Source organism: Enhydra lutris, unplaced genomic scaffold, assembly GCF_002288905.1.
Source record: "Enhydra lutris kenyoni isolate GAN:26980312 unplaced genomic scaffold, ASM228890v2 scaffoldscaffold3, whole genome shotgun sequence".
NCBI lineage: Eukaryota > Metazoa > Chordata > Mammalia > Carnivora > Mustelidae > Enhydra > Enhydra lutris.
This window is the reverse complement of record NW_019154087.1, coordinates 28,907,822-28,935,808: the sequence shown is the minus strand read 5'-3', so window position 1 is coordinate 28,935,808 and position 27,987 is coordinate 28,907,822. Positions and strand designations below refer to the sequence as shown.

The 27,987-nt window shown below is 37.5% G+C and overlaps 1 protein-coding gene across 3 annotated transcripts in view; it reads right to left on the bottom strand.

The window, feature by feature from the left end:
• LOC111154566 (protein phosphatase 3 catalytic subunit alpha) overlaps nucleotides 1–27,987 on the bottom strand; it is a 318,897-nt gene that overhangs the window by 11,292 nt on the left and 279,618 nt on the right. For all 3 annotated transcript variants that reach the window (XM_022514218.1, XM_022514226.1, XM_022514235.1), the window contains 3 exons: nucleotides 26,257–26,382; nucleotides 23,855–23,929; nucleotides 4,410–4,494 (listed from right to left, as the gene is read on the bottom strand). In XM_022514218.1, the coding sequence (XP_022369926.1) occupies nucleotides 4,410–4,494; nucleotides 23,855–23,929; nucleotides 26,257–26,382 (286 nt within the window). The remainder of the gene's footprint in view (nucleotides 1–4,409; nucleotides 4,495–23,854; nucleotides 23,930–26,256; nucleotides 26,383–27,987) is intronic.

Genomic DNA, 27,987 nt, shown 5'->3' with positions numbered 1-27,987 from the left:
GGGGCTCCATCCCAGGACCCTGGGATCATGACCTGAGCCGAAGGCAGAGGCTTTAACCCACTGAGCCACCCAGGCGCCCCAAGAAGAAATCATCTTAAGTGCTAATATGTGGATTTGGTATTGGGAGTCCCTCTAAAGAAAGGAACATATCTTCTTTTTTGCATTCATATTTGAAATCAGGCTTCCTCCCTTCTTTTTCCCTTTTGCACTCAACGATATTCCTCATCTCCCTATATTCTGATTGTTGCTCCTGCTGCATACAAAACCCAAGCACTCATAGTTTCTGGCAGCTTCCCCATTCCTCAGTTCCAACCACATCCACTGAGTCCTCCCTCATACACCTTGGCTCTACTGCCCACTGATGACCACGCCTGCTTCTGGAAAGACTCTTTGCAGAGGTCTCAATCACTTTCTTCCCTAGTTCTCCTCCTCCTCTGGCCTCCCCTTTCCCAGTCCCTTGGATGATCATTTTCCTCTGGCTCCACACCTGTGCTTTCTAAAATGGAAGCTTCCAGCCACGTGTGGCTCTTATCCACTTGAAACCCGACTTGAGATGTGCTGTTGGTATGAAATGCTCACCAGGTTTCATACACTTAATATAAAAATAAGAATGTAAGACATCTCCTTCAGAAGCTTTATACTGACTACACATTGAAGGGATAAAATTCTCAACATATGTGTTAAATAAAAGACAGTCTTAAAATTAATTTCACCCATTTCTTTCTACTCCTTTACTGTGACTTCTAGAAAATGTCAACCTACAGATGTGGCTCACATCATATTTCTATTACAAAGCACTGTTCTAGAGGATTCTTTTCTTTTTCTCCTATGTCTACTCTGTTTCATAGCGAGACCATCCACTTAGGCTACTTTATTTAGTCTTGTGTACCCTCTCATGACAACATTTCCTACCCTCGTCTCTCTCTAAAGCTCCAGGGTAGAATTCCTGTCCGTCTCTGAATGAATATTCCACCGGCATCCCAGAGGAAAAAATATGCCCAAATCAATTTATCATAATTCTCCCCCAAAATACCTGTTAGGTATTTAAATGGAGAAATACTTCCTCTTCCTTAGATAACAGCACTATCACCCAACCCATTGCAGAGGCTAGAATCTCTATGGAATATTCTTAGAACATTTCCTCTCCTTCATCGCCCCTTGCATAGGTCGGAATTCTTGGAGCAAACGACAGAACCTACTCTGGCTGATTCTGACAGCAGAGAGATGCACTAAAGGATCTGAGAGAGCTTACAGACCCAGAGAGTCTGCAGCCCAGAAGAGCACGGGTGTCCATCCACGCTGTGGAATCTGGTGCTGCCACTGTTCAGAGCCAACACTTAAGCTCATGCTAATGCTGTCAACATTCTGAGAAAGTAGTTCTTTTGCTGTCCTCTCAGGTTTCACAGCTGAGAGAGAAATCACCTTCCCCGCTTCCTGCCTCCTCACGGTGCTCATTTCAAAACACAAATTTTCTGTGCATTCATTTGATTGGTGGATCTTAGGCAACATGCCTGTACCTTCCCTGCCAAGGCTGCTGAATGACAGTGTTCTGATTCCCTTATAATGTGGCAAATTATCACAATGTAAGGGATATGCCGGGCAGTTATACCTGACAAATGGATACCACCATTCATGCTTATTCATTATGTTTAAAAACTTCCAGCTTCACAAATTCTTTTCGTCTCTTCCTTTGTATGTTTCCCCCTATACCCTAATTTGCTTGGATAAATTCAGTTGTTTCCAAAACGTCCTCCCTGACGTCAGTAAGTCATCTTGTTGTCCAGTTGTCACACTGCCACTAACATATAATATCTAAACATGGGTTAGAGCATGCCTTTTATCCTATTAAAAACATCCTATGACTGTCCCTGACTCCATGCAAAAATTCGATATTTTATTATGACCATGCTATTCAAGGCTGTCAAGGATCTGAACTGAAATACATCTTCAGCTTCACTTTTCCCTAGATTCCTCACTTACCCTCATGTCTTAAGACTCCGCACTTTTGAATACTTAGAATTCGCCGACCGCACTGTTCCAGACACTAGTGCTGCGCACTGAGTTTGGACACAGTGCTTCCCTTGCAAGTCTGCTGTGCGGATTACTGTCAAATGCATACACCATGAGACAGGGCACCTGGCACTTAGCAAGAGGGCTCTTAAAGCACTGCCCTTAGGACCATGTGACTGTGTGGTTGATGACTTCTCAGCTCCCAAACCTGCCTGTTCCACAATTCATCACCTAAAGGAATCCTACCTATCCTTCACAGCATTCCTCCTATGTCAACCTCTTGAGGAACATGGTTTCTTGTTTTCTGTTTTGCAGGAAACAGAACTCTGTGGAGCCCCGTCCTCATCCGCAGCAGAGCATCTCTTCATGTACTTAGCACACATTTCGTTGTCTTGTATTAGTTTCGTGTCCACATGTCTGTCATTCCAATTTGGTATTCATTGTACCTGACTCAGTGTACTGTACACATCTAACATTCAGTCATTCCTTGCTAACCTTCACCTTCTTTTCTCAGGCTAGACACCCCCTGAATTCTGCAATACAATATATCTTGTTTTTATTTTCCATCAATGTATGTAATCTCCGTCAAGTCACTGACCATCGCTGGGTGTGAAGAGACCATTTCTCAGCTGGGAACAATTCCATCTTACGTACCTGTGGGCAGGGGACTGACTAGAAGGACTTTCCAATTTTGAGGCCAACCTATGACTCTATAGCATTGCCTTTACCACCTTCATATGCTTTGAAAACCAACATGGATGGAAACAAGTTTTTATACTAAGAAAGGCTTTCCTTTTTTCCTTAAATACACTTTCACTTGGAAATTTTGGAGCTTTTTTTACTTCTTCCCACAGAGATGTCAAATAGAAAAAAAAAAAATCAAGAGACTTCAGATAGAAAAAAAAAATCAAGAAAAAAAAGTCAGTAAATGTGAAGTATGATAAACAAGCAAGTGATTCTGCAGAAGTCCTGGTGGACTTCCGATCTTCATGTGGTCTTTTGCTACCACAAGACATCCTTCCAGCCACACAGACCTTCCTGGGCCTCAAAACTGATGACCTGGTTTCCATCCAAGAATCTTTGCACCTGCTTCTCTTTGTCTTAAACACTCTTAACTCTGCATTTTCATGAAGGTCACCCCCACACTTCCTACTCAAATGCTATTATTCAGAAAGTTCTTTGTTGGCCACCCACTAAAATAAGTGCCTCATGTCCCACTTGCTATCCGCCTTTTTCTCTTCATGGTATGTAATCAATGCTTTACATGTATAGTTATTACTGAATGAGTGAGTGAGTCCTGGAAATTCAGTCAGGAATAGAAAGCATTAGCGCACAGGCAGCCTCATTCATTAGGCTGTAAGGAGCAACAGTGCCCTATTTTCAGCCTTAACATGACTCTTCAGGATCTGGCAGGTCAGCATGGAGCTATTATTGACTTTGATTTGGTGTCTTTAAGAAAGGATGATATTGCCTTTCATCTTTTTCACAGCTCTCTGCTTTTGGCAACAAGCTATTTGGTTATTCTTTAGTGACTCTACCAGGAATAGACTAGCAACAGCAAGAAGAGAAATCAGAAGAGCCCACGCAGCTACTCTAAGAGGAAGAGTTGAGATAAAAATTTGGCAAAAATTTGGTTATGAATCATACAACATGGAAATGGTCTGTTTTGCAAGGTATACCTATTTATCCTTGTTAATCAGGAATTGTGAATTGACCATATACTCCTCACATATAAATAATGCCATATTTTAAGGCAATTTTTTGAGGAGAAATATATTATTTTGTCTTACCAAATAGTAGATGATAAAAGAATTTAAATAAAGTGCAGTTAGTTCTCTTCAAGAAAACATTTGTTTTTACAACGTAGGATTAATAATAACATGGTTCATGATCTATTTAAAAAATAACCACTGCATGGGAATTGAAACATTAAATAACTATTAAATAACAATTTTTCTCTCAATGACTTATTAGAATAATAGAGTCAAATGAACAAGCTCAATGGTTAATGTTCATTACCTAGAAATCTAGTAAAATGCACCTGACAAATTCATCTTTTACCACAGAACCAAAATGAAACATAAAATGAATTATAACAGCTTTCCTATTTTACTACAACTTCAAACTATTGTGAAATAAATTTTCTAAAGTCCAGCAGGAAATGGTGTTAAAATGTGAAAAAGCCTAATTAGAGGCTTTCTCTAAGGAAATAATTTAGAATATTTCAATTTGACTAAGAAAGTAAGGAACAAACAATCCCATTTAAAAGAAAAAAAACAACTAAGAAAAAGCAAATATTTTCTAGTAAAATACTTATATTACCAGATTATGGTATTAAAATGTTTATCAAAAGACACATAATCACATTCAAAACAGAAACACCAGAACAAAGATCCCACCTGAGAACCGAGAACACTCGGGCCATTTTGCCTATTGCTCGGATCTTGTTTCTTATCACCTCCTTCCGGGCCGCGGCTGTTGCTCCTATATTTTAAAAGAGAGGGTTAAGTAGTCAGTGACCTTTTATCTAACTGTAATTATTTTACAAGTTTAGATATATAACCGACTACAGTAAGCAAAACCACCTCCCTCCCCCAACAGTGGATTTATCTCAGAATTAATTTTAAAAACCTATACATCTGGCTATTAATACTTGGATGTGGCTCTTCAGAGGTCCCCAAAATGCCAAAGCGCAACTTTCGAGATTTCCAAGGAGAGGTCGGTAAAGAGAAAAATCATGGAGCTGACCAGGTTGGTTCCTATCCTTCTCTTTTGTTTTTACAGAGAGAGTATGTATTGGCAAAAAGAATCAAGTGAGTCACCAGGATTTTCTACTCATTTCTGGACTTCATGCTGAGAAGACTACCTTATTAGGAAACTCCTTTTTCAAAGGTTCTCCCTTGAGGTGAAGGGAGTCTCAACTCCCTAAGTTCCCTGAAACCTCATGCATGTCATTTAGTGGCCATAAAAACATTTCTTTTAGGACTTGATACTCTTCCATCTTCTGCTGGTTCACATGTTCTTGAGGGGAAAATGGAGAACTACTGCATTGGGTTTAGTGAGAGATGGTGGCACGGTCTGTATTTTAGTACTTATGTAAAAGTTACACACAGGTCTGTCTGAGTAACTTCTACCACTTACTGTATTTTCCAAATGAAAAAAAAAAATAAATCTATGCAGGTTATTGTTACTTGTAAACATTTTTATCATGTTTTAAAAATAATACTATATGATCTTTAGTGAACCTATTTCATTTTTTATTAAATTCCCAAAGCATGTCTGGAGAAGTGCAAATCACAGAAAAACATCTCTCTTTCTAAGATTTTTATAATCCAAGGTAAAGGGGCTCAGACAGCCTTATTATACATTATATGGGACTTTGTAGGAAGTGTTAACACAAGATTGTTTTTCTAGTTCTACTGCCACCAATAGAAATACAACAAAATATTCCTTTCAGATAATATCAGAAATGTTCTCAGTCCAAATGAACAATTTATTAAGTCAGGTAATTTTTTTAGAGATTGCAGCCCACCAGTGCTAATTGGTATAAGTTTTGGTCTTTTAATCTGAGATAAGCACAAGCTTTCTGACCTTTTTGGATGGAAAGAGTTCTGCTTTTTCTCTCAGCAAGTTTTTTTTTTTTTTAAATTTTAAAAAGAACTTTTATTTACTTATTTGAGAGAGAGAGAATGAGAGAGAGCACATAAGAGAGGAGTGGGTCAGAGGGAGAAGCAAACTCCCAGCTGAGTGGGGAGCCCATTGCAGGGCTCGATCCTAGGAATCCAGGATCATGACCTGAGCCAAAGGCAGTTGCCCAACCAACTGAGCCACCCAGGCACCTCAGGTTCTTCACAGGCTTTTAAGAATGTGATTTAGAATCCTTTTCATTGTTTGATGAGAGTCAAATAATTAATCACCACCCTAACATTTCTGTAAGAAGGAAAACTCACATCAACACACAATTTTGAACCGTCCCGAGGGGCTAAAAAACAAACAAACAAAACCAAAACCCAAACCTCTGCTTTTCTCTCCCCCAAGGAAAAGGAAAACATAATGGGCCACACTTCCTTCTCCTGAGGGGGTTAGTGGGCCAGAAGAGCTATGAGGGCACACCCACCTCACACACTCATGGGTGTTCCCCAGAAGGTGCGTACCAGCGAGCTGGCTTCTTCCCCTTGTCTCTCTAACCTGAACACAGCCCATATTTTTGACCATTTCTTTCTCCCTTGTGGCAATCCCAGCACGGCGGGTATCTCCCAACATACCGACTGGCTGGACTTAACTACTAGCAGCTATTCTGCCTGCAGATGAGTAGAGGAAGTTTCAATGCATGAGAAAAAACCACTCTCCAATCCAGTTTTTCTAATGATTAAGTGGAACCATGGATTCTCATTTGCTAGGTTCCTTGAATTACATGCTGTTGGCCAGAACAGTTGAGAAGAAAACAGTGTGTGGGCCGGATCCTAGCCTCGAAATTTATCCTGGGTTTCTAACAATATTTACTACCTATGATTTGTAATTATGGTTCTTTATACAATAAATCCTGTCCTAGAGACCATTTAAAAGTCTGACGTTCCTGTGCTTCCATTTTAGGTAATTTATGATCAACAGACTACTAAGAAACATTTGTTAAGAAAAGAAAAAAATGGGATCGTAATTAGTCTCCTTAAGGTGGCTTTCTTTCTTATCTATATATTTTCCGTTATTCCATTAAATTCTGTTTTGGGTCTAACACCATGCTATTCCTACTCTATAGTTAGTATTTCCAGTGTGTTTGACCCAGTCCACTCTGAGTTCATGGGGTGCTAAGTCAGGGAAAAGATTCTGACCCTCTCCAACACACAGTATGGCCAGATCATAAATCCATCCAAAAGACACAAAGAATGTAAAATGTGGGTGAGGTCTGAAAGTGGTGACTATATTTAGAAGCACGGTAAGGAAAGCAGTAAGAAGGAGCAGCTAGAAATAAAACTGTATATTTTTAAGAGAAATGAGAAAGGCAAAACATAAAATAAGTGAGAAATATATAAGAAGGATAATCTCCCAGAAATTTTTCAGTAAAGGCCTTGTAAAAACCACAACCAGAGCAAAGAAAAATAAGAAACTAGTCAGAAAGGGAGGAAAAGAAATTGTATGGAACTGTCCTTTTCAGCTCAGTATCAACTGATTCTCAGAAAAATGCTCAAATGAATTCTGAATTTGAAATGTAAAATCAACATTCTGATAGAGCCAGTCTGTCCTTCCTTATTTTTTTTTCAGATCAAATGACCTACTGAAGAGCATGTAACAGATTATTCTACTTTATGTACTCATAGGTGTACTCCCCCAAAATGATGATTCACAGCATGTTACAACATTTTTTTTCTTTTTTTAAATCAGAGAGAGCACAAACAAAAGGTACAGCAGGCTGGGGAGAAGCAGGCTCCCCATGGAGCAAGGAGCCCTAAGCAGGGTCCATCTCAGGACCCTGAGATCATGACTTGAGCTGAAGGCAGATGCTGAACTAACTGAGCCACCCAGGCATCCTGACAACACTTTTCTTAATGAAGAATGGTTGTCTCTCTCTCTCTCTCTCTCTCTCTCTCTTTTTTAAATATATTTTATTTATTTATCTGACAGACAGAGATCACAAGTAGGCAGAGAGGCGGGCAGAGAGAGAGGAAGGGAAGCAGGCTCCCCGCCGAGCAGAGAGCCCAATGTGGGGCTCAATCCCAGGACCCTGAGATCATGACCTGAGCCAAAGGCAGAGGCTTTAACCCACTGAGCCACCCAGGCGCCCTGGTTGTCTCTTTTTAAATATCTCAATAACACAGGTAAAAAGTTTACTACTCCTTTTATAAAATTAGAATACATTTACTCAAAAAATAAAAAAAAATAACCTAATCACAGACAGTGTGAAGAGACATTCAAAATGAGTATCTCTTAAGTTAGAAATTGCCTTCAATATTTTCTAAATATTCAAAATCAAAATGAAACTAATGCCACACTTGGATAACCTCACCAAAATTTGAAATATTCAAATAATGTTCGTTCCATTGCAATTCCTCACAGTCTGTATTCTATAGCGGGATCAAAGAAAAAGCATGTTTTTCAGAATTTTACTAGTTGCAACATGCAAACACAATGTCACAGTCAACATACTTGCTCTCTTTGAGTCCTGGAAATGACCACAGTAGCTCAAATTAAAATCGAGCAAATAAAATAATGCAGGAACATAAAATTCCTTTTACATTAAAACTGAAGTGACTATTTTTCACTGAAAAGAACAGAACATTTTAACCTACAAGTCCATAACGGAAAGGCAACATTTCATACGTTTAAAAAAAAAAAATGGTCATTTTAAGTAAATTTCATTTCGTATTTCCATTCGGGTAATTATCACTTCTTTTTTGAGCCCGTCTCTCTCTCTCTCTCTCTCTCTCTCTCTCTCTCTCTTCAACTTTTAAGTTCTAATCTTCTTTTATGCCTGGGGTCTGATGTTACTGTATCCAGAATCCAGGCAAACCTGCACACTCAGTTGTCCTCAAAGTGAAAGAGGCTAATGCAGGGACCAAGGAAATCTTTAAAGATCTGCTTTTAACATGTGTCCTTTCTGACCTTAACTTAGCCCCTCGCTGACTTCTCATGACTTTGAAAGGCATCCATGCCAAATGGCCTGCTGAGTGAGTGCGGCATCCCTGCAGGGCGGATTTCAGCCTCTAAGGGGACAGGGAAAGTGCAGCAGCCTCACTGCAGGGAGGAGCCAACTGCTAGGGGGAAGAGAGATTCTCAGCACACGGGCTTTCTGCCACACATCACACGTGCTCTGTCATCCAGCTCACAGCTCCAACCTGCTGAGGTACTGCAGCAAACCTCTCCATGTTAACTGAATTAGACTATGTGGGAAGTGCTAGATAGAATACGATACCACCCAAATCATTTCTTCATTAAGTGTGCTTGTGAATCTTACCCCGTATCACCTGCCACGTGCTAAATGCCAGCAACAAAAATATGAAGGATGCGGGATCTCCGCTGGAGGAAATCACGGGAATGACAACAAGAGAGTGGGACAAATAGAGTGATAGTAGCAGTGGTGTGCCCAAGCTGGCTCGAGTCCACTAGTGAGAGTGAGAGTAGACTGAGCGCATCTCTCTCTTTTTGTTTTTAAGATTTTATTTATTTAAGAGAGAGAGACAGCACGAGCCAGGGGAGGTCTAAAGGGAGAGGCAGAGAGAGAATCTCAAACAGCCCTCCCTCTGAACATGGAGCCCAATACGGGCTCCACCCCAGGACCCTGAGATCATGATCAGAGCTGAAATCAAGAGTCAGACACTTAACTGACTGAACCACCAGGTGACCCTGGGCATATCTCTTCTCAACTTCATGTTGGCAGCCTGACATCAGTAGCAAGGAAGAGAATATATACTATGGAAATCTGCAAATGCCACAGACTAGGGCCATTTTCCCCTGGAGGATGAGTTGTTAAAGTCATACCAGCATGCCACTGATAGCAGGTACCAATTGCCTTGAGGCATGAGAAAAAAACTTCACTGAAATCATAGTAGTTAAAGGATCTTGAAGGATAAATAAGAGCAAAAGAACAAGGAGAATGAGTATTCTCTGTAGAAGGAAAAAAATTTGCAAACTTTTGGAGGCCACAACAATCCATGTTATATTCAGTGGTGGGTGAGAAGTCTTTTGTAGATGGAGATATGCCGGGGTGAGGACAGGTGAGAGAAGCAGGAGCTGCCTGGACCAACCTGTAAAGGCGTAAGCATGTAAGTACACTCAGGCAAGAAGTTTACTTACTAGCATACTCGTACGAGCATACTTACGTACTAGCATAGTAGAGATTAACAGAACATACCCTGTCATGTATCTACCAAAGAAAGAAAGAGATGAACTGATGGATAGATGGATGGATAGAACCGATGGATAGTAGAGAGGTAGATACGTGACAAAGTAAATATAATCAAATGTTAATTGTAGACTATAAGTGATGAGTACATGGATATTGACCATTCAATTGTTTCAACATTCTTGTATATTTAAAATATTTTAATAATAAAATGTCAAAAAAGCAAAATCGTATTTGCAAGAAACTTGGTTTTGAGGGAAAGTAGAAAAGCTTTTGAGAAGAGAGGTGTCTCCATCCCGCCCTTTGTGTTATAAGGAGGATGCATGAGCTGGCCAAAAAGGAAGCAATAAAGGAAAGTTCTCAGTGTGGCTACCTACACCCCATCCCTCCTCAGCTCCCAGAGAACATTGACCCAGTAAGGTTTTGTTTTATATGTCCAATTCAATGGATTCTAATTGCTTTCAATGCCTTTTGGTAATTTTAAGAAATGAAGATGATGAGCTACTTAAAACTTTTATACTCAGATGTCTTGTAAAATAGGAACATTTTCAGATTATTAGAATATGAAAAATCTCCTTTTCCAAAAAAGCAGAGAAATAGTGAGGTGTTTACTCTTTAATGTGAATGGTAGCAGAAATTCTCCACCTCATTATTTTAAGTGGCCTCAATTTTTGCTATTATTTAGGTTTCTTTCTTTAAAGGCCTTTTAATACAAGTATATTCATAGCATATATTATTAAATAAAATATATTCTATACAAAAGTATACATATACACTAACATTTTGCACTTTTTTTTCCAAAGGAAAGATATTTTAAGAACTATATATTGCTGATAAGCTTCCAATCTCTACCTTTTTAATTCGAATCTAAGAAACTAATAGAGAAAACCTACCACTTTCCCAAATTTGTTAACAAAATTGATCTCTGTAGGAAACTTATTCTCTTTGAAAGTAAAATTTTATCGTAGTTCATTATTATTAAGCAGAGTTTAGATGTACCCCCAGATTGCATTTTTCATCAAAAAGAGAAATTATTGAATTTGAATAAAGGCTATTGATGGAACTAAGCATAAGATGTTGAGATAAAAAATATCTTTTGTTGTGTTATACTAAAGACAAAAATTAGTTAGGTTTCCATCCAAAATGAGCACCTTGAAATACAAGATGTCATACAAAGAAGAGTCTTCAGATGCCCCTTAAAAACCTTGCATAACTGCACTTTTTAACAGACGATAATGATGGCACAAGTACTTATTTAGGAGAACACATGTCCCTATAAGGCTACGAATCCAAATCATGTGCCTTAATCCCTAAACCTTACTCTTTGTCTTTTGTTTCCCTGGCCTACTTCAGTAATAAATCTTGAGCTTCTGTATGCCAACAAAGTGATGCTATCTATAAGTTACGTAGACATCCACCTGGTTTCGCCCTTGGCTATGAGTTTGTCGAGTGCTTTACAACATCTGCCCCTGCCGTCAGGCTTTTGAATCCTTGGATTTAGGGATAGCACCATCAACACTGAGTAACTGTGTTCACTCTGAAAGACTGACTTTAAAACTGCAGCTTTTACATTTTTTACTCATGCATCTACTAAAGACTATCCTGAGAAGTATACTATTCCCACTGCTAAATTTAAATAGTTGTAAAGAATAGATATTGCCATTTTTAAAATGACTGTATTACATTTTTTTTTACTAATGGCATATAAATGTCACAACAATTTCATCCCACCATCACCCATTTAAAGAAAAAAAAGTCCACGAACAAGATACTCATTGACACTTAGAAATCTTACATGAGTCCTATTTCTCTTTGAAATTGTATTTCCATTTCCATTTCTCTGATTTTACTCTAGTGAATTATACATTTATATTTTAAAATAGTTTTATGACTACATTGTACTTTATTATCAACAATATGTTTCAAAATCTAAGTTAACTGTATTTTTTAATTTTATTTTTAAAAAAGATTTTATTTATTTATTTTTGAGAGAGAGAGCACATAAGCAGTGGGGAGAGGCAGGCAGAGGGAGAAGCAGGCTCCCTGCCGAGCAAGGAGCCCAACATGGGACTCAATTCCAGGACCCCAAGATCATGACCTGAGCTGAAGGCAAATGCTTAACTGACTGAGCCACACAGGTGCCCCTGAGTTAAATGTATTTTTAAAAAATTTCCTGACACAATGAAGCCCTAAGTGTTCAAAAATTCCTTTGTAATCAAGATCACAATTATTAGTAGTACATAAATGAGCTAGATAGCACAAATCTATGATAAATATTTTAAAAATATGTTAAAAGCATAGAAATAAAGTTTTATTGGAATGCATCCCTTAGTGACAAAGATGGGGGGGTGGTTTATGTCGCCTTGCTTAAAGAGACTTCCTAGACACTGAGTCTTCAGCATCTCTCTGTTGGTACCCAGTACTAAACATGTCAAGGCAAGGTTCACAATGATGATGTCTCCGGAGACCTATGCCTTTCTGTTAAAGTGGGAGAAGTACAGTTGAGAAAGAAGAGGTGGAAAAGGAGAAGCTATGAGGCCTGCACTTTCCAGCTCAGGACAGTTTTCGGAAGGAGGACATCTGTAAGCTGAGGATGAGAAAACGGATTCCCTTGAAACTCCCCTTGAGACGTCCGTGGGTAACCCCAGTAGTACAAATGTTCTAGCATGAAGACTGCTGCTCTATCAAGAAAGCGATCACTCAGTTTCTAGGGTTGATAGCTGCCAGAAGAGCTCCTTGACTAGCCATACTTGGAGATCTGTACTGATCAAGCACTTGACAAAAGTTCCAGTTAAATCTAGTCCAAAGAGATTGTTAGGTGCTGGCCCTCAACAAATAGCTCTCCCTCTGCTTACGTAGGTTACTCCGTGAGGTAGGAAAACACCCTCTGGATCACAGATTTCAATAAATCCTGTAAAACTGCATCTTTTTAAAGATTGTAACCTAAAATGTTTGGAATACTTTTTTGATTTTGTTTTTCATTCTACCATATGACATATACATAGGTGATAAAATTGGAATATAATGGCTATTCACTCCAAACCACTTACTCTCAATTTTTTCCCATATGTTTTTTAGTTCAACTAAAATTTCAGCACGTAAGAGACCCTGCAATAGTGTGATATTTGGCACAAGATGATTCTGTCTCATATCCTATTTTGAAAGGAACAGAAGATCCTTTAAAATATATATATTTTTAAAGTAAAAAGCCTCTCTTGTGTAATGGATTCCAAGAAAGGCCAGTACCGCCTAGACTGTTTTTTTCCCCACTTTTCTTGTCATAAAACATAAATGAATTATTTGGATAGGAAATCTTAAAAATGTACAGACTACTCCCAAATGTCAAGTAACTGTCATTATTTGGTTATCCTGCATAATTAAAAGTTACTTCTGTTTACAAGTTTTAATTTGATTCCACGGACTTTTGTTCTCTGAGACATTTTGTCCCATCTGTTCAGGGACTCCTCAGAAGAATCGCAGAAATTGGCTATATACATAAATCTAACTTGGGTAAAAATTAAAAGATCTCAAAGTACATTGGAGAACTTCCATTGATTTTTCAAGAAACCATCATATAGTCAAACTATGCCTTACAAAGAACATTTGAGTTGCTTTACACTTATCAAAGTAGAAACTAATGGGATTTCACATGCCAGGTCAGACTGGCCTCTTTATCATGACAGAAACACATCAAATTTGTAAACTGACAAGTGAAAATCAAAGCAAAACGAAATGAAATAATAAATGCCAAGTGAATAATTTAGACTTCTTGGCTATGGGAGAAACAATCATAATGCCTGGATGTCCAAGCTATCCAGGATTGTTTTGTGTATAGGTGAGGATGTAACGGTTCAAAAAGGTATTTATTAAGGACCTCATTATGCATGTATGCTAAATGCCAAAAGGATGCATGCACTAGAACTGAATTCTGGACCCTTATGGATTTATGCATTTATCAAATGTTAGAACTACATTTAAACTATCCAAACTAAATTTATCTCTGAAATGATACAAATTAAGGGGGGAAATGGACAGAGTAAAATATGTTTCACGATCCTACGTGTCATGTGCTAGATAGAAAATGAACTGAGCACCATCTGACAGCACAATAAAAAAACAGGCCGAGAGAAGTAAGGCAACTCATTGGTCTGACAGTGGAGACCGCCCCCCGGCACCCACCCCGTCCCACCTGGAGGCATGGGCCTGTATTGAGCTTATCTGAAACAAAGCCACTCAAAGGTCTTCTGGTGCTCTTCAAGACCTAGGTGGGTGTTTTGCCAGCACATGGGGGATGCAGTGATGTTTTGCCCAAGAATGAGAATAAAGAAATGAGCATTAGGTTGTGGCCTATGATCAGCACATAGGCATGTACAGGAGACTTAAGTGAGACTTAAACAACACCTACAGATATTATTATCTTATCAGAGGAAGGGGATACGCCAATCAAAAATGTGCTGGTGGGCCACAGAGGCAGAGTACAGAAGAGAAGCTGAGGCAAACACCTGAAATGTCTAGGGAAGTTCTGTCCAGGGAGCAAAGGCTTCAAGGGTTCTGGCCCTAGTGCAAGGCTTCAGATCATGAATAGCAGGCTCGTTCACTTCTCTGAAGACCTGAAGATACTGGCAAGTGGGAGGTAGAAGGGAACCATGGTGAAGAATTTTGGCTGGGAATAAAAGACCTAGGTTGGAGCTTCAGCAATTCCATTCACTAGTTGTGCTGTCCTGGACAGGTGACTAGGTTTCTAGTCTAGGTTGTGTAAAGTCAAGAAGGTTCAAAGTGCTTTATTTGCATTATTTCACATAACCTTCACAACAACCACTAGAGGAAGTATTATTAGTCTCCACCGTCCTTAGCATGATTCTAGGGAATAGAGATGATAATTTGTTTACCTAAAGTCAACAGCTGAAAAGTGCTGACCCAGAGCCAAAATCCATTACAGTAGCAGGTTGACTGATCCACTTCAAAGGTGGGTTGAAGAATTAAATAAGTAATGTGTTCATTCAACATTTAACAAACGTGTGCCCGATACCGTGTTACCTGCTAGAGCACTTAGCACAGAGCTTTGGTCCATGAGAAGTACTCAGTAATGTTTGCAATCATTATTAAGAAGAAGGAAATGCTTGCGGAGAGGTGGACATTCCAATTCCTCTAACACTCACACTTCTCACTGTAGATTAAAAGATTGATTGTGTGATCTTTGTTAATATCAAGCTCCCCAAGTTGGGACCTCAGTTTTATTTTACGCCAACCAGGCTAAAGGCTGGGCCCCAGATGATGGCACATTTACTAGGGGAAAATGCTGGCAGCCAGGATGCTGCTGGTTTCACTTTTCAGGAAAAAAAGAAAGAAAGAAAGAAAGAAAGAGAGAGAGAGAGAGAGAAAGAAAGAAAGAAAGAAAGAAAGAAAGAAAGAAAGAAAGAAGGAGGGAAGGGAAAAGAAACACTTCCAAAAGGTGGACTGACAAAATATAATCAAGATTTCTATTTCTGTGCTGAGAAAAAGTGGAAGAAAAGTTTTTTAGTAAAAGTATAGTAAAACTTTTATAAGTAAAGAGGAAGAGCAAAAACAGACTACACTCATAGAAAAATATTTTTAAAATCTAGATTTTCTGAGCACTTATTTCACTTTTTCATAGAGTCCTTAGACTCCTTATCAGAGATCAAATGATTATTATCAAAAGAATGTTTTACAAACGTTGGACTCATAACAGCTCTGTCTGCAGTTGTTAATTAACTAATAATTATTCTCATATAAGTACTTCAGGTAGACAACTTGGACCCATAAAATGGCTTAGTACAAAGAGAATCATGAAAGCTCTGCCAAAAATACAAGACGAATTATCTTTCCTTATGGTATCACTTTCCAGCAAGCTTCCATTACCACTCTAGTCCCTTTTGTGAAGAATGCCTCACTCACATGCAAATTACCTTAACCTTGTTTGTGAGAAGTGATGTTTTTCTAAAGTATAGACATATACACAAAATCTTTGCCTTCATTGAGGAAAAAGAGCTCTCTACTTCAATTCCTTTCAAATAAAGAATGTATTCAGGTTTCTTTCTCAAATTTCTCAAATTTCTTTCTCAAATACATTCAGTTGAAATGTATGCTTAGATACGCAATAGCTAATGTTTAGTGTAAGTTGGCCAATGTCACCACTAGTTGGAGGAAGGCTCAAATACTACAAAATTAATGATTTTTAAACCTGGGTATAAATACTGTACATGTGTAAAATACATGTGTCTCTGAAAATGCAACATAAAATTCAAGAGTATTATCTTACTGTGAGCATAATATTCTGGCGATGGTGGACATGATCCAACCAAATACCAAAAATGATATGGCTGTTTTTTTCATGTTTACTCTGTTCCGCAAAGTCTGGCTTCTATGTAATGTGAAAATCCGGCTAGGTAATAAAGAAACACATTTGTGCAAAATCATGGTAGTACAATATGAAGGGAAAGCAGTACTTTCAACGTCTGTGTCATTGTATCATTTTAATTAGTAACTTAAAAGGACTTTAATTGTTGCAACTAAATATGATAAGCTAGACTTGACGATACTGATTACAATATGATGGCTACCCAGGCACCTTGTATGATAGTCAAGGCCCCAAAACACCAATAGCCATAAATACGATAGGAATTTCTAGCCTACTATGTAGGAAATCCCTGTGCATTTTTTATACATGTTTCAACCTTAATGATATATTGGATATAAACTATTTGCTTCCTTTGTATGGTATAACCATGATAACAAAACAAAAGTAGTTACCTTACTATAAATGGTACAGAGTACAAAGGATACATTTATTGTGACAAAAATGGCTTACACTCTACATTATAGACCAAAATATTAAGTAATTGAAAAAACAACACTAAACTCGATGGTAATTCACAAAATCCTGAGGAAAAAATAACAAAACCTTTTATAAAATACTGAATATTTTTTCTTTCTATGTATGTCTTTCCTTTCTCCAATTACCTCACTCAAACTCAAATATTATAAAAAAGATAAGAGAACTTAACACTGGTCAACAGTCAACTAAAACCCATCTTTTCATATCATTTCCTGGAAAACTTATATGGATTTCTCACATGGCTGTACATCCAAATGGAGTAATATACATAAGGTGTTTTTCTTTTCCTTGTCAGAAGTAAAAGACAAGAAAGACTCCTCTAAATTTTCTCCTTGAGTTAAATATTTTGTCACAATTCATGCTCCCTCCCTTAACCCTTTCAAGCCTCTGTAAGACAAAATACTTAAAATCCATTTCTTGCTGCCCAAGCCTCTCAGCTCAACGAAGGCAGAAACCATGTGTTTGGCTGCATATACAGAAAAAGATATTCCATGAAGGAGTATTTTTACAGAGAACTAAAAATATATAAAATAAAATAAAAATATGATATGAAAATTGAGGTACTCTGAATTTTACTTTTTGGCCCTTTGCCAATGATTTCTATGTTCTTTTTTAGCTGGTATAAATACCACAGCTACCATAAACATCTCTTTTCAATAATCTGATATCTGACAAGCATAGTGATGTCCTAATATTTCATTTTTTGGCCAGACTTATATCTCACAGTAATTTTTCTGCACTTGGTGCAAATATTTTTAACAGCTGCTGCCTTAAACGGTATACAATCCTGGTCCTTTCTACTTGATCGCTCCTTCTTTCTCCTTCTCTCCTTTGTCTTTTTCCCCCAGCTTCAACAAGGGTTAATTTTAAGGATTAGTCTGCAATTTTCTGATATTACCCTTTTATGTCAGCAACTTTAGAGGCCAATAGAGTCGATTGTGACGTTTCATTCCAAGTCTCTATCACCAGCCCAGATTTTGTTCCCAATTTCCAGGACTCCACTTCCAAACCTCACTTAGACATTTCCAGAGCTATGTATGTCCCTTTTACTCAAACTCATTTCTCCTGAAACTTGTGTGTTTTTCCATAAATGTTCTCATCCTCCTAGACCCCTAGGCCTGAACCACCAAAATCAACTTTTCTTTCCTTTACCCCATTGATTTATAAGCTCTAAGTTCTTGGACAGCTCTTTGGAATAGCTCACTTTGTTTTATTCTTAACACTATCATTGTTTTGATTTGGTCACCTCAACTTTCAGATACATGATCAAGTTCCTAATTTATATTCCTACTCTTGCTTTGTTCATTTTGCAAGCATTTTTCCAAGCTTACCAACTTCAGGTTATGTGTCAATGTTGACAGAACAAGAATCATATCACCCTGTGTTCATTGAAGCTAGCTATTTATTTATTCATTCATTCATTTATTTATTCATTATATCTAAATGTTTCTATTTGGGGGCCTCCTGGGTTGTGCAAGCTGGATAAGTGGCTGACTCTTGATTTCAGCTCAGGTCATGAACTCAGGGTCCTGGGATCAAGCTCCATGTCAGACTCCACACTCAGCTGGGAGTCTACTTGAAGATTCTCTCTCTCTCTTTCCTTCTGCCCTTCCCCCTGCTCTCTCTCTTTCTCTCTCTCTCAAATAAATAAATCTTTAAATGTTTCTATTTTTTTTAAGGCTTCTAGGTAAATTTTGGGGTCTTTAGAATTTTTTTTAAGATTTTTATTTCTTTATTTGAGAGAGAGAGACAGAGACAGAGATAGCAGGATCAGGGGGAGGAAGCAGAGAAAGAGGGAGAAGCAGACTCCCTGCTGAGCAGGGAGCCAGATGTGGGGCTCGATCCCAGGACCCTGAGAACATGACCCCAGCTAAAGTTAGACGATTGACTGTTTAAGCCATCCAGGCACCACTAAATGTTTCTATATTTTATATTAAAACTTAATATTCCCCTTACCCCAAACTGTCAATTATTATAGGACATACATTTTTTTTTTTCAAATCAGGAACCTGAAATATAGAAGGATATGATGAGATGCACAGAAATGACAATAATTGCAGCCACAAGAGAAACTCTAGGTTAATGGCTCTTGGTATATGTGTTGCTGCCAGATGCCAAAGGCAGAAGAAGGGAGTTTTTAAGATGAAATTTTGTCTCATACGTTCATCATGGCAACTAAATACAGTTTTGATAGAAAATAATATAACAAACCTTTATAGAGGTATTCTTCAGGGACCAATCAAATGCCATGTTATTGCCACTAATTCCCAATTCACCCTTCAAAATGTTGGAAATGGCTTTTTTAAGTTAGACAAAAAGAAGTGGGGAGACACTCTGAAACCTATGATATTTCATATCAAGAATTACCTAATAATTCAAAGCAGACGATGGGAGATAATTTTCTTGTATAAATTTAGATGGTTTCATAGAGGCTTGCAAAAAACTGCTCTTATCCCATATTCAGTGACTGGTCTGTGGTTAATATTAGGATAAGGCAAAAATGTGGATAAAGGATAAGAGTTCCACCATGTGGTTTGCTCTTTAGATGAAAGCAGAGGAATAAATTCTAATTTAATATTAAGTCTTTCCAGTGCAGCCTGAAACTATATTTGGCTTGAAATGTCTTCATTTTATTATACTTTTCTTTCCTTTCTTATTCTACAGGATTTCAGTTTCACCTTCACAATTCTGTGGTAGCCAGACTTGCCACATAATGTAGTCTCAAACATAACTTCTGTATGTGTGTATATATGTGTACACACACACACACACACACACACACACACATACACACACACAAACACATATATGTGATCTCAGAATCTACAATTTTAGGACTTAAAAGAAAGTTCCAAATAAATAAATATTTCTAACTCATGAAACTGTTATTAGGTTCCTAATGCTTATCACTATTCCAGATGTTCTTGTTGTAATAATGAACAATAAAGAAACCTTTGAAATGATGCAGTTTGCTTGACTTCTGTCAGCTCCCCCCCATCCCAATTTTGGGATAACTTTCTAATCTTTGGTCTGAAATGAGTCTTCTTCATTAATGAGAATTAACTACCCAAATGAAATACATCTATTTGGATTTCTTCTTTCTCTAAAATGGTCTGGTGAATAACAACCCCAAATTGAAACCAGACTATATTTTATCATCCAAAACCAGCAGTAGAAACAGGAAACAAAGACCCCAATATATATAAATTAGATCCTCAAACGACATGCATTGTTATTAAACAGTTTCAAAACTTTACAAGATAATACAAGTTTTTATTTTCAACATAAAAGAACCACAGACCAATTTAAAATAGCAACCTTGTTCTAGATAGGCTATCAAATTCCTTTATTTGTAAGGCAGATGCTAAGGAGGAGAAATTCATGGCGTGATTTCTACTTAGTAAAGACTAGAGGAGCCAGGAGTTAATCGTCTGCTCAGCTACAACAAAATCCTTAATACAATGAATCACATAACTTCTTGGAGTAAACTAAAATTAAAGGTATAGAATGAAACTATTTTATTTGCCATTTATTTGACTTTCATGGCTAGCTAGTGCAAAAAAAACTACTTTCTTATTTTATAGTATATTTAAACAGAACAAACTATATTATGTTTAACTGTTGTTTCTTCACAACAACAAAAAGGCATCATACTGTTTCAAAGAAAAAGATTTCAAGCATTGTAATCACAGTTTGTAGAAAGTTCAAGAGTCTGAGAACAAGGCAGACATTACTTTGAATCCAGGCTCTACTACTTCACTAGCTGTGTGACCCTACACTTTACCTTCACCTCATCCAGTCTCAATCACTTCAAATGTAAAAGAGGGATAATCATAGCATCTATATCAACAGGTTGTTTTGAGGAGGAGATAATATAAACCACTTAGTAAATGTAGTTAAAAATAATGACCGTTAATAATCATGAATTTTTGTTGGTCAGAAGGGTAAAATTAGTAAGGAGCGAATATATATAAAGGACTTGGAATAATGCTTGACACATAGTGTCAATGCTGTCATCGCCATCGTTAAATGGTAAAGGGGAGCTGATGGAATGTGAAGGAAAACCAAAACTCATCCCATAACTTCCATTCCTCTAGGAAATGAAAAGAATCCCTATTTGCTATAGACTTTATAGACTCTAAGAAGTCAACCTGATAAGACAAAAAGATAGTCATGGATTGTAGAGGTTATCATTACTACCTTTGACTTTGCAGTTAACATTGAATATGGAACAAAATATTAAGAAGAACTTGATAAATAACTCATGAAGAAATTCTACATCTCTCCAACCACACCCTTAGAATTAGCAGCCCTTTAAGGAAGAGGCTCAGTTAAGTGCTTTGCGGTCTTCTGATTCTTGCTTTCCACCTCTGTAGCCTATAAGCCTGGGAGCCTGGTGGGCAGAGCAGAGGGCGGGACCCTAGAGAGAGACAGACTGCAGGCTGCATGTGGGAGGGCCTGGGAGGAATGGGACACTTTCTCCTAAGGCCAAAAATAATATTGCACCCCTCACTCCAAAAGAAGAAACTTCAATATACGTTCTCAATAAACTATAATCTCAGAGAGTCAAAGAGTTCTGGAAAGTTTTCCAACTCATACTTTGAGTAACTTTGAAGAAATTCATAGTTTTTGCGTCATGTTACACAAGACACTAAAGAACATTTCTGAGTATTTACTTCAAAATGCATAATGTCCTAAGTTCAACACACTTTTAATTAAAATTTTTATTTCTATTTTCTTTTTGTTTGCCTTAGAGGGCCTAATTATAAGATGTGAGCTTAAAGATCAGTTAGTGGTCATAGCTCTTTCTCTGCAGGACCAACTAAAGATTTAAGCACAGTAGAGTGAAATTTCAGTGGTCTGCTTAGAAACAAACAAAAAAATTTCCAAATCTCTTGAAACACATGCACTCCATAATTGGAATTAACAGGCTTAAAAGCAATTGCTGATGAGTAACTGGATGATGACTGAAAGTAATTATTCTAAAGCAGAGTAAGTCACAAAATATACCCTTTCATGTAAGTGACCAAGAGGGTGGCCAAAGAGAACTATTGCTGACCTAAGCACTGAGTTAGTCTTGGTAATGTTTAACGGCAGGAAACACCTGTACTGTTGAAATGTATAGGCATTTTAGCTGCAGTGCCTAGCACACACTAGGTGCTTAACAGATATTTGCTGAATGAATGAATTAATGTATAATTACAGTCTACTTATCATAAACATCTTATTACAGGTCTACTATGCAGTACTATTTATTCTTTATGTTACATGTTTATCATATTGTCTGTATTATAAATATTGGCCAATGAACCTGACTGCAATAGAGGTCTGTTAACAGAGGCACATGACCGTATTAATGCTAATTAATCTTTCTTTTGAGGAATAAAAGGACCATAGGGAAAAACATCTATTGAAAAGTGTGTGTTGACTTTTAAGATTTACATTCTGCCAGGGTGGTATTCTTCCTTCAGAAGAAAAATCTGTCATGATAAAAATATTATCTCTTGAATGATATCACTGTCCCTGGAAGAGCTATCAGTAGCGAACTGTGGCTAGAGTATATGAAACATCTAGAACCTGGATCAAGCATAAAATATCCATTGAACTCTTGGATATTTCAAAATATATGAATATAGTTACTGAAGTAAGTTCTTACAACTACTTGTTAGCTAATTCTAACCTAGTAAATATTCATGTATATATACATGTATTATATATATTACTTTCTCTCTTTCCTTATAATATACATACCCTTGCAATGTGATCTATGACTAAAGAATAGGATATGGAGACAAATAAGTAATGAAGCTGGGAGAAGTTATAGAAAGGAGAAAAACTGGGAAAGGATAGGCACAACTTGACACTCCACGTTTACCTAAGTACATAGACTCAATTCATATGAGCACAGGAGTACTTTTATTTTACTTTTGCCTGAAGCATTAGTATCTTGCACTTGTAGATGTGACCTGCATTAAATCCAAGTAAACATTACATCATGCTGTTTAGATTCTAACTTTCAGAAAGGACCACATTCAGTTTTCATTTGACTTAAGTGCAGTTTTAAAAGGGAAACATGTTGGGGCGCCTGGGTGGCTCAGCTGTTAAGCATCTGCCTTCGGCTCAGGTCAGGCTCCCTACTCTGCCCGAAGCTTGCTTCTCCCTCTCCCCCACCCCCCTGCTTGTATTCCCTCTCTCGCTGTCTCTCTCTCTGTGTCAAATAAATAAATAAAATCTTAAAAAAAAAAAAGGAAACATGTTATCAGTTTAAATTTCCTCAGTATCTAATTTCTGCTGCCACATTCACTCTTCAATTTATAATCTGTCTTATTCCATTGATATTTTCTGTTTATGCATCAGTCTCTCTATCCAGATTGCGACTTGATGAAGTCTCCGGCATCTTGGCATCCTAAGTGCCCTACAAAGAGTAGGTCCTTATTCATGTTTATGGAAATACGGTTTGCTCTCGCACTCTCTTCCTCCAACTACATTTTGGTTAGCTTCCACTGATTTTGGGGTGCCGTGGTAAGAGCCACAGCAATTTTTTCTTTTCATCTTTCACCTGATGGGTCTTCATCTCTTACAGAGGTAGCATACTCTTCAAGGGTAACAGAATACCAAATAGTATCTTAAACAACAATACAAAAGCGACATAGCTTATTCGTTACTTATTACAGGTAGGAAAAAAATACTGGTATTGACATGAATACCAACATATCAATGTGTAAATATCTTCTTTTATCATAAACATCAAAATATGAATAGCTGACAGGAACAACTTCACTAAAGGCACTCTTCGAAAGTTACGTAGTAAATGGTAACGTCTGCTATGGGGTTGAATTTTTCTTTTTTTTAAGGGGCCAAAAAAATCACTTAGCAATGTGAGCTATTGAAAGATGGTTAATAAAATAGTTCACTGTTTTCAGGGTAATGGGAAAATTATTTCATGGTATATATGTGTGTGTGTGTGTGTGTGTGTGTGTGTGTGTGTGTGTGCTTCTTCAAAGCAAATGGAAAATATAGTACCTTCCATTCTCAGTACTATGTTATAATTTAACATAAGCTTAATCTTAGAGACTTGCTCTTGGGTTACCTAGGAGATACCACATGATTACCTGGCAAACAGCATTAGCACTTAGGCTCAAGTCTCTTACCATCAAATCCATCTTCTTCTGACCCCAGTTCATCATCTGAGCAGATGTTGAGCACATTTACCAGCATCTCGGTCACTAAAAAGGAAAAAAATAAAAGCAAAAACGTTCAGATTTTTTATTGTAACCTTAGTGATTACTCTGAAGCTTAGCAATAACATTTCTTACCTGTATTGTATAGAGAATCTCCTGCAAGATAGTTTCTATAAAATTCAGATCATTAAAGATAACCGGCTTTGTGATTCTACACAGAATTTATGTTTATAAAAGGATTAGCTCATGTCTATGATAACATTTAACTAGCCATAGGTCAACAGACAATGGACAACCAAATATGTGGCTATGGATATACCATATGTCTATGAAAGAGGAGAGGGCTACTTCTGAATTTTTACTTGTTGTACTATGAGGCTACGAGATGTAGACTACATTGCGACCTTCTGTTTTGCAGGGACTCAACGAATGCTAGATCTCTTTTTAAATCTTTTTAATCCCCCAGAGAACCCAGCACAGTGATAGGCATGTAGTTCTGTATTTAATAAAAAATGTTGATTGAGGGAATAATATATTTGAAGTAGTTTCGAGGATACTAATTTTAAAAATAAATGAATTGATAGATGTATCATTAAATTTTATTTTCAAAAAGCCTTTAACAATAAAACTTAGGTAAGTTTAACAAGAAATTCAGTTGGCTAAATTGATGACAATAAAACTGCATGAAAGTGTTGTCACAGAAATTAGTACTGCATCACTTTTACACTATAAGATGCATGTTATTTACATTTAACCGTTTCTAAAATTAGGTTGGTTTCTATCATGAAGGTGAAAAGAAACTTGCCCACTATTTCCTCAAGAGCTACTCTTTGAAGTCCATGTTCTTCTAGAGTGGAAGACATATGATAAAGAGTAAAACACCAGTGTAGTCACACTAATCCATAGCTTCAGTTTAATTATCAAAAGTGAATTACGTACTCAGATACATGAATAGGTTCTTTTAAAACAGATGTTCAAAATCTGAACATTTAATGGAAACAACCCAACTGCAGGGTGTTCAAAGGGTGCCCAACAGTTATCAGGTTTCACACTGCTTCTGTTTCCTGAAAAGCCAACAGAGGACAGTAACACATGCCATGTTCTGATCAGGGTGGGAATGTGGTGACATGGTGACATGTGGTGCTGGGAATACTTATCAGAGACTCTCAAAATTGATTCTTGACTTATTTTGGTGTCTGAAAGAAAGATTTATTCACTGACCAATCATAACTTCTGGGTTTAATCATTGTAGGACATTTAAAGGAAACCCCCCCCCCACAAGTATTATCAGAAAATAAATATTACATTAATATATTATACATACTTATTAATATAAATAAATATTTTTTAAAATGTGTAGTTTTTCTCTACAACCCTCCGAAGGGATGCTGAAACATGTGCAAACTCTTACCTTTATTCTGATGTCTATTTACCTGCTCTAGTGCTGTGTGCCAAGATGCACAAGGAATGACCTGGTCTGTCCCAAGGCCTCCTGACCTAAACACTCAGGCTCAATGGGTGCCAGCCTGTCCTTGAAATTTTTGTTGAGGTTTAGGTCAAAATAGAAAACAAAACAAAGGGAGAAGGAAGGAAGGAAAGGCAAGCCAATTCCTTTGAAAAACTGGGACAAGTTAATAGTTACAACTTTTTAAATGTAAATTTGTCTCCCTTGGTAAACACTGATGGTCTATTTGTCATGAACCATTTTTTTTGTTGTATATATTGTCTTTCAAATTATTACAGCCATTGATCACTATCATACTATGATTATTATCAACATCAGAAGTGTGAGAAAGGCATAGCTATCGTAACCTTTTAATTTGACAGGGAGTTTGTAAAATAAAATAGCACTTTTGAATTAATACAAAGGGGTAAGGAGAAAAAGGAGCCATTATTACAGCTTGAAGCCAGTTAAAACTATGTATCTGTTACTTTTAAAAGATTTTATTTATTTATTTGACAGAGAGAGATCACAAGTAGGCAGAGAGGCAGGCAGAGAGAGAGGAAGGGAAGCAGGCTCCCTGCTGAGCAGAGAGCCGGATGTGGGACTTGATCCCAGGACTCTGAGATCATGACCGGAGCCGAAGGCAGCGGCTTAACCCACTGAGCCACCCAGGCGCCCTATCTGTTACTTTTAAAAGAGTTATATTGTTCCAACGAGATGATACAAATACTCTTGGTATTTCTCATTGCTTTTGCTTCCTCTTACTTCAGTCATTGCATTTTGTTAACAGGGTATATACGGTGACATACTTTCAAATCACTTCTCTCATGTTGCAACTCATGAATTTTTTTGGTTAGAAGAGTCCCCATCTCCTCCCTTTCCTTCTTGTATGATTACATTAAGAACATCTCAAGATTCCCCAACACACCTTTTTCCCCAACAAATGGTAGGGACCAAGTGAAAACATCCATGAAATTTGGAAGCCAGTATGGGTGAGGAGAACAGTTGAATTGCCTGATATTCATGACGTTGTTCTCATACTTCAATACTGCAGCTGGAAACAACAAACACAAGGGCATTAGATTCACATGCACATATTTCTGCTTCCCCACATGGCTTTAGTTGATCTAGAGAATTCAACTATGTAACTTAAGTTCCAAATATCAAGACAAATAGCTTCATCAGTCACAAATGTTTATACTATTGGGAATTAAACTATACTCAGTATAATATGTAACTGCACAATATATGAATGCTAATATGAAATGGCATTACAATTTGGCAAATATTTATATAATATGGTTAATCAAAAGTCTGTCAGGAATTGGTCAAGCTCCTCTCACAGCCAAGAACATTGTAGTCTTATTTAACATCTAATGAGCCTAACAAAAGTGGTATAGCTAAATTTGTTTGACAATTTAATAATCTCCACAAATATTTGAACAGAATTTACTTCTACGCTTAAAGAAAAAAGAAAACTAAACATTTCCCAGTAGAACTTACAATGGTTATACACAGTAGTTTAAATCAGATTGCATTCTTGACTTAATAAAATAAAGTGTCTGGACTGAATCCTGCACAAAATTTTACACTGGTATCTGACTTCACCCTTGACTTCTGAAAAGAATGAACCACCCATGACTTGGGAAAATGAATCTGCCCCTTTCACTCTGCTTTGCATGGTGTCTGTAGCTTAGATACACAATTACATAAAAAGTTATGGTTGCAGAGATCCTAAGAACATCACTAGTCTCACTTGTAACCAGATTCAGAAATTCACTCTATAACAATCCTGATACAAGTTTAGTAGGTCTCTGAGTTCTTTCTCTCTCTTTCTTCCTTCCTTCTTCCTACCTTCCTTCCTCCCTCCCTCCCCTTCTCTCTCTCCCTTTCTTATTTCATTTTTAAGTAATCTCTGCAGCAAACATGCTCAAACTTACAACCCCAAGATCAGGAGTTGCGTGCTCTGCTGACTGAGCCAGCAAGGAGCCCCTCTGTGAGTACTTTCTTTCTTTCTTTCTTTTTTTTTTTAAGTTTAACTTTTTCCCAAGCTGGAGCTTTAATCAAGCAGGAGCCCCATATAATTTCCCACATTTTTTTCAGCCTTATAGAGGTATAATTGAGATATAATAAATGGTAATATATTGAAAGTGTACAACATAATGATCTGATTTATGTATACATTGTGAAAGGGCTCCCACAGTTGAGTTAATGAACAAATCCATCACCTCACTTAGTTATCGTGTGTGTGTGTGTGTGTGTGTGTGAGAGAGAGAGAGAGAGAGGCAGAAACTTAAGTTCTACTCTCTTAGCACATTTACATTTAAGTTCTACTCTCTTAGCACAATTACACAATACAGTGTTATCAACTAGTCATCATGAAAGAATGTAGCTACTTTTTTTTTTTGATTACTTTCTTTTCTTTTCTTTTTTTATTTATTTCTTTTCAGTGTAACAGAATTCATTGTTTATGCACCACACCCAGTGCTCCATGCAATACGTGCCCTCCCCAATACCCACCACCTGGCTCCCCCGACCTCCCACCCCCCACCCCTTCAAAACCCTCAGATTGTTTTTCAGAGTCCATAGTCTCTCATGGTTCACCTCCCCTTCCAATTTCCCTCACCTCCCTTCTCCTCTCCATCTCCCCATGTCCTCC